Source organism: Chrysochloris asiatica, unplaced genomic scaffold, assembly GCF_000296735.1.
Source record: "Chrysochloris asiatica unplaced genomic scaffold, ChrAsi1.0 scaffold00085, whole genome shotgun sequence".
Classification (NCBI taxonomy): Eukaryota; Metazoa; Chordata; class Mammalia; order Afrosoricida; family Chrysochloridae; genus Chrysochloris; species Chrysochloris asiatica.
The window spans coordinates 11,267,116-11,280,614 of record NW_006408603.1 but is presented as its reverse complement, the minus strand read 5'-3'; the positions used below and the strand labels follow the sequence as shown (position 1 = coordinate 11,280,614).

The 13,499-nt window shown below is 38.4% G+C and overlaps 1 protein-coding gene across 1 annotated transcript in view; it reads right to left on the bottom strand.

The window, feature by feature from the left end:
• VAV3 (vav 3 guanine nucleotide exchange factor) overlaps window positions 1-13,499 on the bottom strand; it is a 515,438-nt gene that overhangs the window by 253,241 nt on the left and 248,698 nt on the right. Inside the window, exons 11-13 of the mRNA XM_006865984.1 lie at window positions 6,156-6,224; window positions 4,154-4,240; window positions 1,010-1,095 (exon numbers count right to left, since the gene is read on the bottom strand). Coding sequence (XP_006866046.1) covers window positions 1,010-1,095; window positions 4,154-4,240; window positions 6,156-6,224 — 242 coding nt within the window. The remainder of the gene's footprint in view (window positions 1-1,009; window positions 1,096-4,153; window positions 4,241-6,155; window positions 6,225-13,499) is intronic.

The following is a 13,499-nucleotide window of genomic DNA, read 5'->3' as shown; positions in this document are numbered from 1 at the left end:
TCAGCCAGGTGGCATCATTGATGGCGTCAAATGTGGCGGTGGTAGTGAGGTTGGCCCAGGATTGGACATTGTTTCGTTCTGCTGTGCATGGGGTCGCTAAGAGTCGGTTCCAACTCGATGGCACCTGACAACAACAACAACTGAGCCAATTCTGACTCAGTAACCCTATGTACAGAACAGTATCCCTATGTAACCCTATGTACAGAACAGATTTGTTCTACAGTGTGTTTTCAAGGCTGTGATCTCTTGGAAGTACATCCTCTGTTCTCCAAGGTGCCTCTGAGTGGGGTCAAATTGCCAACCTTTTGGCGAATAGTCGAGTGCTTAACCATTTGCATCACCCAGGGACTGACTCACTGACCACAAAGGTACCAGTTGGGAAATCACATAATCAGACACCAGGTCACACTTACTAACTAACCTTCAAGAAAATTTCACTATATAGTCCTCATTCAGACTTCTTTCATGGGTCATTTTCTACTATGTTATTTTAAAATGTACAACAAAAATATCAAACAATGGTGTTTTTACTGTAGGCATTTGTTGTGACTTTATCTCTATTTTTGTTTTATCTCATACCTAGTTGACCTTGTCTATACTTGTCACTTCTTTCTCAAGAGCTTACATTTAGACAAATCAATATCAGAAGAGGAACAGAATATCTAACATGCTTACGTTAGAAAGTTTTAGAAAATCATGCGCTGGTCTTCCCTTATTTTTCTCCTCCCTCCCCCTTCTATCCTGAAGAAACTGTTTTAAGGTTTTCTCAAATTTCTGATACCCAAAACACCAAACCCATTGCTGACCAATACATTCCAACTCACAGCAGAGTAGAACTGCCCCCAAAGGTTTCCAAGGCTGCCATCTTTATAGAAGCAGACAGTGACAGCTTTTTCCATAGAGCGGCTGCTGGGTTCCAATCGCCAACCTTTCAGCTAGCTGTCAAGCATTTAAGAAGTGCACCACCACAGCTCCTGACGTGCCTGATAATAATTACTTGTTTTCTCACCTTTCTTGCTTTGTATGCTTGTCTAGAGTGGTTATTCGAATTTCACCGTCTCCCTGAGGCCTCCCAAAAAGCAAGACTGGTTGGTTCTAAAAGATAAAAATGTACATTTCTGAGTTTCGCTGCATCACATACATACAGAAGTAAATATCAAAAATATTTTGAGAGACAACTAGCTAATTACAATATAAGCATGATCATTATGCCTTTTTAAGCACAGGTCTAGGATACACTTTTTAAAAATAGCCTTGTCTTTTATACTTCCAGGGCTTTATGGAGAATTTAATTAGTTTTGATATAATCTTAATGAGAAAGCTAGCTATCAAAAGAGAAAATTGATTGGAAGAATCCTAATCACAAGGGAGTCACAGCCACTAATATGTGCTGATCACCTACTTTGTGTGGCTGCTATACTAGCTGCAAGGAAATGGGCACAGCCTGTCCTCATGGAGCGTACTGTCTAACTGGGGAACACATATTCCAGAAGTGCACAATTGCCAAGAAGGAAAAGTACAGGAAACATGCATAAGAGAGGACTTTGGCCTAAAAGACTAGGGATGGTTTCCTTGAGCTAAGATCTCAAAATTGAATAGTTCTGACTTAATGATTTGAAATAATTATTTCACCAGATACAGACAATTAAAAACAAAGCGTTTTAAAGTGTTCATGAATATATACTGTACCAGGTTTCAAGGGAATAAAAAAAAATGATCATTAGTATCAGAAGCTTCCTTTCTAATAAAGCAGACACATGTTCAATGAATTGAACTACAAGAAACTATGAAAACCAGTGCTAAACATTTGTCCAGACACTGGGCTATGAAATTACAAATAAGACAGAATGAAAGGAGATTATGGAAAGTGATTCATTTTCCTTGGGTCTTGAGGGAACTTGATAGAGAAAAAAGGAAAAGACATTCTAGCCTCTGATAAAAAAAAAAAAAAAAAAGGCAGAATTACACAAAGATCTACACAAATCAGAGACTATAAAACTATAATCCACAGTAAAATAGTTACAATGTAAAGTACATGAACAGACAGATCTGCATGAATTTAGGAACGCAGTTTACTGACAGATCAGGAATTATTCCTTACTATTATGTTCAGGAATATGGATTAGCTCTTGAAGGCAACAGAAAGTTTAGGCAACATTGAGTTGTCGTTGTTGTTAAGTGCCGTGGAGTTGGTTCTGACTCATAGCAAGCCTGTACAGGGTTTCGAGGCTGTAAATCTTTACGGGAGCAGAAAGCCTCATCTTTCTCCCGCGGAACAGCTGGTAGTTTTGAACTGCTGATCTTGCGTGAGAGAGTGAATTAAATCTACATTTGGGAAATGCAACTATCTGAAGAAGTGTCTGTGATTGCAAGATGGAGATGATGGGGTCCTGAAATGGGAAAGTAGCTTTAGAAATGAAGAGCGAGAGGCTCAAGATATTTCAGACAGAGAGCCAATTAACACCACTTCACCAACATATAAAACAAAACAAAACTTAAATCCACTCAGTTTGTCTCCATTGTCATCACTAATAGTTTAAACCAAGTCAATTCTCTCTTAACATGACTCCAACAGCTTGCAAACTTGTCTGTGGTTTAAAAGATCTTCTTGGAATGTGTATCATGTGATATTCCCTAATTTAAGAAAAACCTTCCCTAGCTTCCCATTGAAGTCACAATAAAATCTCAAGTGCATATGGGGTGTACAAGACCACAGCATGCAGGTCCCCCTGCTTCCCATCACTTCTCTCTCCCTCAGTCTCTAGTTATGTTTCCCTTTTCAGTGTCTTGGAAACACCTGGCTCTTGCCTGTCCCTGGGCAATTCACTTACTGCTGTCTTCCCTAGATCTCTGTGTAGCTTGATCTTTGTATCCTTCAGGTCTCCGTTCAAATGACAAATAGCTCCAGAGGACTTTTTCTAAGCATCTTATCTAAACTAGAACACTCTTTATCATCCTCTGTTACAACACTCAGTTTGTAACACTAACCTCAACATGACATTTTTTTTTTTTAAAGCTTTTATTATGAAATGAGTGATAGCTTAGATGGCAGAACACTGGTGTTACACAGAACACTGGTTTTACCAATTGCAATGATTTACAATCTCCTCCGTGCATCACTGTTCAACAGTATTTGCTTCTAATCCCTTTGTTAGGTTTTGTTTGGGGATTTTTTTGGGGGGTAGGATGTACACAAAAACACTCAGGGATATACAATCATTTAAACAATCAAAGGGCACATTCTGCAAGCCTGCCTCCTGTTTGTAAGCACAAAGTCTTTCTCTTTCCATGAATCTAGAGTCCTCAGCTGCTCTCTCTCTCCATGCCCCCATCTCTGCCTCCATCTCTGGTGTCGCTGCTTCTCTGGATAGGGTCCCACATTCTGCTCATGCTCTTCTCTCTTGATAGTCCTAGGGGCCTCTTTTCCTAGAATGTAAGATTAACTATTTCCCTGTTTTTGTTACAAAATTTCTATCTTTACAGTGTGACAGTCATAATTAGTCATGATAACTATTACTGTTGAATCCTAAGAATCGTATTCCCATCTCTTGTCACCAGACCCGTCTAAACAAGATGAAAACTATTCAGTGGGGACTCTACCTTCCCCCTGCACACTCTGAAACTAAAATAATTCTTGAAAACTTGTAAGCCAGTCACTTCATGCCTTTGTTGTCCCCTCATTTTAGGTAGCCAATCAACATGGCATTTTTAAGCTCTATTTTTAGTCTCCTCAACCACACACCATCTTGTACACAGTTCCAGTTCCAGCTCCAAACATAAGGCAGGTAATAAGTAGATACAGAATGCACAAATAAGCAAGAGTCATCCATGTGTATGTATGTATGTATTGGGGAAAACAGAAAATGATGGACATCAATGTTTAGAGCTTAGACTGCAAGAGAAGAGGCACAGGATTTACTGAGATGAGAGGGACAAGTTGGCAGCAGAAAGTCCTTGCTCACATAATGGGAAGGCACAGGTACCAGCAGGCATCCACGTGAATGTTCAAACACAGAAATTGGAAAGCAAGCCTGAGAACAAAGGAAACCTTAAGGTAAACTACTTAACCTTAAGTACTTTTTTCTTCAAAACAAATCCTAGAATGCTCCCAAATTTGAGGATGGGGGAGTTGGATGGAAGGATAATTACATACCAAATTTTCTATCGACAGCTGAAACTGCTTAATTTCACGCAGGGTCTCATTGTCTCTTTTCACTTCATTTACATATTGTGCCAAGTCCTGCAGAATAAAGAGAAGGGTACAGCAAAGAAGACATGGTAATAAGAGTTGAGATCTGCTTTGAAAACACAAACACACACACACATCATTAATTCCATTAGCAGTAAATGTAACAACTATAGTGTTTCAATGACAATGAAATGAACACCCAATCAAACAAAATGGCATCTCCAAGGCAATTAAAAATGTCTGAAGAGTTGTCATCTATCACATCTCTGAGAAAAGCAAGAATGCTGTTGTCTTACAAAGCAAACACAAACACAATGTCCCTCTGTAGGGCAACAGCAACAACAAATGGGGACAGAGTAACATAAATTCCAGACAAATTAATAACTGGCTTGAGATTAGAGGAAGGACAAAGATGAGGATTAGCAGGGGAACAAGTAACTGAATGTCAGACAACAGGTCTGGCAGGACAATTCTGTGCAGTCAGTTAATATATTAGTATTGAGAGTATTCAACCAAGGAAGCCGGTCCAGATTTAAAGAGTTCAAAAGGAGAAATGAAGACGAGATGAGAAACTAAACAGCATAAAAATGAATTCAAGTGAATGGCAACCACGACAACAACAACAAAAACCTGCTGGTCATGTCTCTCCACGTGTCTTCACCTATTTTAAAATGTCTTCCTTATATTTGAGGAAGCATTAGCTAATCCTTCCATACTGTAACTAGCTATTTTTGTTATGGGTGTTCCAGATTTTCCTGTTTATTTCTTTTTTTTTTTTTTTAGCTTTTTCTTTTTTTCCCCCTCTATCCTCTGAATGCAGCTTTAACAGTAGGAACAGAAGTCTGACACAAGCAGCTTGTCAGACTTTTGTTCTAAATGGAAATCTGACTTTTCCTAGGGTAAGTCATAAATAAGTTATTTAAAAATGAGAAACTTGATCATGACTTTTTGGTCATAATAAATAAGAGAATGATGTTTCCTAATGGTGGCGATAGAATCAGTGAAACACTGAAAATGCTATGTAGTTGTTGTTGTTAAATGCCACTGCGTAGGTTCCAACTTATAGCAACCATGTATATGGTTTCCTAAAAACAGCTGGTGGGTTTGAACTGACAACCTTGCAGTTAGCATCCTAGTGCTTATCCTACAACACCATACCAGGAAAGCTATTGTTGTTGTTTAGTGTCTTCAAGTCGGTTCTGACTCATAGTGACCCAGTATAGCGTTTCTAAGGAGTAGCTGGTGGATGTGAATCACTGACACCTTGTAGTCCAGTGCTTATTCTACAGCACCACACCAGGACTCCAGGACACAAATTAGTACTTGTGCACTGCGCTGAACAGACTCTCATCAGCATTTTGTTTTTGAGAACAAATACTTGCTTCTGTATCAGGTCATCGGCAGATAATACTTCAAGGTCATTTTTATCAAGTATAACATGAAAACTGGGGCTTTATATATTTCCCAGTATGTTTGGAAAGCCAGCCTTTTATCTACTTGTGGTTCATGATAATAAAAATCCATGCTGCATTCCCTTGTATTGATACAGAGCATACACAATGGTGAATCTGGCAAATACTCTCTTAGAAAGAGAACAACTCATACCTGGCTTTCCAAAGTCACAGAATGGTTATTGTTACATAGCCAACAGTTAGCTATAAGCAACTATAAAAATATATTAAATGAAACCATTATATTAAATATTTTTGGTGGCTACAAAAGTTGTCATCCTTGTACAAAGGCTATTTTAATAGATCCCTTTGTTTTATGAGTTTTTGACTAACTTAATTGCACCCACAAACGGTATCTATTTCAATAACAAATATACAGTTCTTTCGGTACCCCCCAACTTATTCATGTATAATATACTCACATATATCATATATTAATATATTAGCAGTATAAACTCTCGTATTTATAGGCAAAAATAGAAAACACAAACAAGTGGCTGATATGTTTGCCTTACCTTCATTGCATCAAGAGCAAGTTTCAGATTTGCTTTCTCGGTGGAATCAGTGGTATGCTTGACCAGCTCCTGTTTAGAAGATAAAATCAAGACATTAGAAAGCAAACAGCTTTAAAAACAAAAAACAATCACCAGTTTTTTGTACAATGATGTGATGAAAATTTTATTTTCAATGGAAATGTCACACAATGGTATGGCAACCAATTGGGTACCCAAAGAGTATGTGACAGTGCTCTAAAACATCTTCCTAATATAGATGAATCTGAACTCTGTCTCTCATCACTGCACTCATGTGGTTTCCCAGACGTCATGAAAGATCCCCTAAAGCCCAAGTGCACTGATATATTTTATTCATTATCTAACTTGGTCTCTACAGCTTCAGATTCTGATAAGGACACTTCTCCTTTGGTTTTCAGGATTTTAGGATCTTCTGTGTGTTGCCATTTGTTTATTCATTCTAAATTTCTACCTCTTCCTCAGTTCCTTTCAGAGGTTTTCTACTTTAATCTTTACCATAAAAGTTATTGTATTTGACATGGCCTTTGGTTGTTTAAATGATGATATATTCCTGAGTGTTTTTGTGTACATCAAAAAGCAAAACAAAACAAAAAAAGAGGAAATAGAAGCAAATACTTGGAAAAGATTGTAATCAATGCAATGAAATGATGAGAGCAAAACTGATATTCTCCGATGTAAACCATCACGCAATTCACACACACACACAAAGTTTCTGTATTCTAGATGTTCACCTCATCCCTTCCTTTCCCTTCATATATTCTAAAACTCCCATCACAACTATTGCCATAACGTCAACTATCAGATAATAAGATATTCTCAAGGCCCTTCAGTGATCCAAATTCCTCAAACCTCTCCCATTGTCTCTCTTTCCACTTACACCCAACTTATATCTCACTGAAACTAGATTATCTACAATTCTCCAACTTCAATCTTGAATCCCATTGTTGTTGTTGTTGTTGTTAGGAGCTGTTGAGTTGGTTCCAACTCATAGCGATATTCTATAGGATTTCCGAGGCTATAAATCTTTTTGAGGAAGCAGAAAGCCTCATCTATTTCCTGTGGAGTGGCACGCGGGGTCAAACCACCAACCTTGTGGTTCTCAGTCCAGGACTTATCCTACAGAGACAAGACACGCTCCTAATTCCATTAGGTAGGCTGCTTTCTTTCCTTAGAATGGCCGTTCTCTCTGTCCTCCTTTCAAGCTCTTACCTCCAAAGCCCAATTCAAGAATCACTTATCTGTGGAGTCTTCTATTACAGAGCTCTCTACTCCTGCCCGCAATCTTCTCAGACATAATGAGGCCTTTATTTGTACCATCACTGTACCGTCTACCTATCTGTCAGGCTACTTTGTCATTAACAGCTTACATTTCTTTCTTCCCATCTGTACAAGGGCTATTTCATACCATGAGTGCTTAATACTGTATTTGGCACAAGGGAACAACAACAATAAGAAACTAAACTGCCATTGAACCAATTTTGATTCGTGGACACCCATGTGTTACATTGCCTAACTGCCCCATATGGCTTTCTTGGTGGCAATCTTTACAGACACACAACACCAGGCCTTTCTCTGTGGCACCTCCGGGTGGGTTCAAACTACTAGCCTTACGGTTAGTGTTGTTGTTGTTATTGTTGTTAAGTGCTGCGAAGTTGGTTTCGACTCATAGAAACTCTGTATAGGGTTCCCAAGGAGTGACTGGTGGGTCTGAACCACTGACGACCTTTTGGCTCAAACTGACCTTGCAGTCCAGTGCATTACCCTGCAGCACCACACCAGGTTAGTAGCTGAGTACAAACTGTATGGGTACATATAGTCTTTGGTATATGGCAGCCACTCAAAAATCTTCTGACTTCAACACCAGAAACATTTCTAGTTGTGAACAGACTGACAAACACTGAATCGGTAAGTGCAACAAATCTACTAAAATGTATCTGTATATTTTCTGTTTTTCCATTAAATACAGTAAAGGAGCTCTGGTAGCACAGTGGGTTACAAATTGGGCTGTTAACCACAAGGTTAATTGTTCAAATCTACCAGCTGCTCCATGGGAAAAAGATGAGGCTTTCTGTTCCCATTAGGTACAGCACTGAAAGCCCTAAACAGGGTTGCTATGAGTCAGAACTGACTTCACAGCACACAGCCATTGTCACCACCAGAGTAAATTAGTCTTCAAATTTTGCAGTTCTCCGCTATAAAATGCTCTAATTTTACAAAACTGCGATTTCAAATCACCAAGCCTCTCAAAAGTGATTTCTTCACTAAAGTATAGTTGTTCTTGCTGTTACATGTCATTGAATTGGTTCCAACTCATCTTAACCCTGTGTAGGGTTTCCAAGGAGCGGCTGATGGGCTTGAAATATCAACCTTGAGGTTAGCAGTCCAGTGTTTATTCTACAGCACTACACCATAAAGTATAATTGTTGTTGTTGTTGTTAAGTGCCGTGGAGTCGGTTCCGACCCATAGCGACCCTGCACAGGGTTTCCGAGGCTGTAAATCTTTACAGGAGCAGAAAGCCTCATCTTTCTCCCGCGGAACCGCTGGTAGTTTCGAACTGCTGACCTTACAGTTCACAGCCCGATTCGTAACCACTACGCTACCAGAGCTCCTTATAAAGTATAATGTTGTTGCTGTTGTTGTTATGTGCCATGGAGTTGGTTCCGACTCATAGCGACCCTGTAAAGGGTTTCCATGGCTGCAAATCTTTACGGGAGCAGAAACCCTCATCTTTCTCCCACAGAACTGCGGGCAGTTTCGAACTGCTGACCCTGAGGCTCGCAGCCCGATTCGTAACCACTACACTGCCAGAGCTCCTTTATAAAGTATAATAGTAAGTAGAAAATATCCAAACTCATAGTCACATTTGTTAGACAAACTTCTAAGCACTTCATAAATGGATTTCATGAAACACTATTTTGAAATAACAAAATCTCTGGAATTGTTATTGATGTGTATGTATATCCAAAATAAAGTTCCTATTTTAACTTCAGTCCACAAAAAGAACTAAACATACTCTTTCCATTTAAAAAGAGGAATTAGAAAAAGTTAACTAAACGTCTAAAAAGCATAGTTGCATTTTATACTTTTAAAAAGTCTTTGTAAAATCTTCTAAGTGATCAAAATAGGTTTTTCTTGAAAATGACACCTTTTATATTCTCCAATCAATACCTACCTATACTAAAGCTGTAAGATAAATTATTATCTTATTTTGGACATGTTTTTAGTTCCACGATATCTCAGAAACAGATTGTCTGAGTCTTCCTTATTATTTTTTCATAAAATCCAATTTGATTAAGGTGCTTTGAGTTTAGGCCTCATAAATGTTTTAATGCATTTTTAAGGAATCATCAGGGTTTGAATTTTTCTGATTTCTCAGTAGAACAAAAATAGAGACAAGTAATAATCCTGTGGCTGCAGTTCAAGAAATTTAATATACTACTATGCATTGTTTAACATCCACAATACATTCTGTGAAATAGGCTGTTATGTGATTTGGATGTTGTGCAAACACCATATTATATACTTAACAAACAGACATGCCTAAATTGTGAGCAACATCATTCACTGATTTTCCACCATTGCGTTGCTTAATAGCCTTTTGATTTACTTCCAGATTGATGTGTCTCCTTTGTCTGTTGCTGCTGCTGTCACTAGCAGTATTTGGAAGCCAGGATACACTTGTGGTGGTGGTGGTGTGCCAGGGAGTCAGTTTCTGAGGCCCTAAATCTCTACGGGAGCAGAAAGCCTCATCTTTCTCCTATGGAGCAATGGGTAGATTTGAACTGTTGATCTGTGGCTAGTATCCCAACTCATTACCCACTATGCTACCTGGATGCACTTGAGGGACTCCAAAAAGTTCATGGACAAATGGAATAAAAGATAATGGGAATCTTCCCATGAACTTTTTAAAGCCCCAAATAAAACCGAGAAACCCTATAATCTTCAAGAGATATGCAATACAAGAGACGTGATGCTGCTATCACCGACTAGTTGAAGCGTACATTATTATTGTTGCTGTTGTTAAGTGCCGGCTAGTTGGTTCCGACCCATAGCGACCCTGTATAGGGTTTCCTATGAGGGACTGGTGAGCTTTAACCACTGACCTCGCGGTTCAAACCAATTTTGCAGTCAAGTGCATTAATCCACAATGCCACACTAGGACTCCATATATTACTGTATGATAACCTTATTTATAAGTAGGGAAAGTTCACATTAATATAATGATAAAAGTCCAGTCCTTACAATAGCATAAGTGCTTATTATAACTATCAACACATATGTATTTTAGGGTAAATATGTACTGCATGTCGGGCAGCATAGTCACTTCATATAAAAAACACACAAGATGCAGGTGTTGCAAGCAGGAAGCTGTTGCATTCACTACTTGGGGTTACATCCTCTACATCCTGTTCTCCAGTTGAAATTTCTGAACAATATCATAATCTTACAAGACTATGGACACATACACAGCCTGACATTTCCTGAATGGGTGTTATGCAGTGCATGATTGTACAAGAGGTACAAAGCACAGGAAACTCAGAATTCTATTCCACACACAGGTGTTGTTGTGTTGTTAAATGCCACTGAGTTAGTTTCAACTCATAGCAACCCTACACACAACAAAACTAAACTCTGCCCAGTCCTGTGCCATCCTGACAACTGTTGTTATGCTTGAGTCCACTGCTGCTGCCAGTGTGCCAATTCACTTCATTGGAGGTCTTCTTCTTTTTCCCTCCACTTTACCAAGCATGATGTCCTTCTCCAGGGACTGATTCCTACTGATAACATCTCCAAAGAATGAGAGATGAAGTCTCGCCATTCTGGCTTCTAAGGAGAATTCTGGTTGTACTTCTTCAAAGGCAGACTCATTTGTTCTTTTGGCAGTCTACAGTACTTTCAATATTCTTTGACAATGCCACAATTAAAATGCCATGATTGTTCTACTGTCTCCCTTATTCACTGTTCAAGTTTCACATGCATATAAGGCAATCGAAAATACCACGGCTTGGGTCAGCACCTTAGTCCTATAACTAATATCTTTGTTCTTTAATACTTTAAAGAGGTCTTTTGCATCAAATTTGCCTAATGCAACACATTGTTTGATTTTTTGGCTGCTGCTTATAGTCCAGAGTGTTGATTGTGGATCCACGTAAAATGAAGTCTTTGATAACTTTAATCTTTTCTCCATTTATCATGATCATGGTGTTACTTATTACTTCAATGGTGACGATTTTTGTTTTCTTTACATTGAAGTGAATTCCATCCATACTGAAGTCTGTAGGTTTTCATCTTCATCAATGATTACTCCATTCCCAGCAAACAAGGTTGTATCATCTGCATATCACAGGTTACTAATGAGTCTTCCTTCAGTCCTGATGCCACATTCTTCTTCATATAATCCAGCTTCTCAGATTATTTGTTCAACATACAAATTAAGTAAGTATGGTGAAAGGATACAATCCTGATGCACACCTTTCCTGATTTTAAATCATTCATTGTACTCTTGTTCTGTTCAAACCACTACCTCTTGGTCTATTACAGGTTCCTCATGAGCATAATTAAGTGTTCTGGAATACTTATTTTTTGTGATGTTATCTATAGTTTGTTATGATTCACATAACATAGTTAATAAAGCACAAGAAAGCATCTTATTGATATTCTCTACTTTCAGCCAAGATCCACATGATGTCAGCAATGATTATCTCTCATTCATCATTCTCTTCTGAATCTGGCTTGAATTTCTGGAAGTTCCCTGTCAATGTACTGCTGCAACTGGTTTTGAATTATCTTCAGCAAAAATTTAGTTGCATGTGATATTAATGATAGTATTCAATGATTTCCGTATTCCCTGGAGTCACCTTTCTTTGTATTGGACACAAATAAGAATCTCTTCCAATTGGTTGGCCAGCTAGCTGTCTTCCAACTTTCTTGGCCTAGATGAGTGAGCACCTCCAGCGCTGCATCAGTTTGTTGAAACATTTCAATTGGTGATCTGTCAATTTTCCTGGAGACTTATTTTTTGCCAACATCTTCAGTATAGCTTGGACTTCTTTCTTCAATGTCATCAGTTCTTGATCATATATTACTTCTTGAAATGCTTGAGCATCAACCAATTATTTTGGGTACTGTGACTCTGAATATTCTATCTTTGTTTGATACTTCCTGTATCATTCAATATTTTCCCATAGAAATCTTCGATATTGCAAGTCAAGGCTTGAATTTTTCTTCAGTTCTTTCAGCTTGAGAAATGCTGAGTGTGTTCTTCCCTTTTGGTTTCTAACTTCAGATCTTTGCACTTTTCATTATAATACCTGACTCAAGTCACCCTTTGAAAATTTTTGTTCAGCTCTTTTATTTTTTTATTTCTTCCTGCTGCTTTAGCTTTCCTATGCTCAAGAATAAGTTTCAGAGTCTTTTATAATACTCATTTTGGTCTTTGCTTTTTTAATGATTTTTACTCTTTTCATGGATGATGTTCTTTAGGTTTACAGACAAGATTATCAGTATTACATTCAACAAATCAATCATACACTGTTTCATCTCAATGACTGCAATCCACTCCATGCAACAGCAATTATCCTGCTTCCTTCCCGTAATTCCTATTTCCATTCTATCCACTTTCCCATCTCTTCTCAACTTTGTCCTTAGATCTTGAATGATTTGATTGTTACAATAGTGGTCTCAGACAATAATTGTCCTTCTGTGGTAGACTAATTTCACCCGGCATAATGTCCTCCAGGTTTATCCGTGTTATGGGGTGGGTCACAGATTCATCATTATTCTTCAGCTTTGCACAGTATTCCATTGTGTGTATGTACCAAACTTTGTTTATCCATTCTTCCACTGATGGACATTTAGGCTCTCTCCATCTTTTTACTATTGTGAATTGTGCTACAATGAACATCAGTGTGCATATATCTACTTGTGGCCTAGCTCTTATTTCTTGTGAATATATACCAAGTAGAGGGGTTGCTAAGTCATACAGTATTTCTACTGCCAACTTTCTGAGGATGCGCCATACCTTTTTCCAGAGTGGTTGAACCATTTCACAGTCCCATCAGCAATGTAGGAAGGTCATAGTTTCTCCATACCCTCGCCAGCATTTGTTACTTCTGTTTTTTTTTTTTTTTTTTAACTTGGCTATTAATGCTGGGGTGAGATGGCATCTTGAATCACAAGGTCAGAGGTTCAACCTCACCAGCTGCTCCTTGGAAACCCTATACAGGGTGGTTATTATTTGAAACGGATTCAATGGCACTAAACAGCAACAACAACAATGGACTCCTGGTATCATGCCAGCACTCAACAACAACAATGGACTCCTG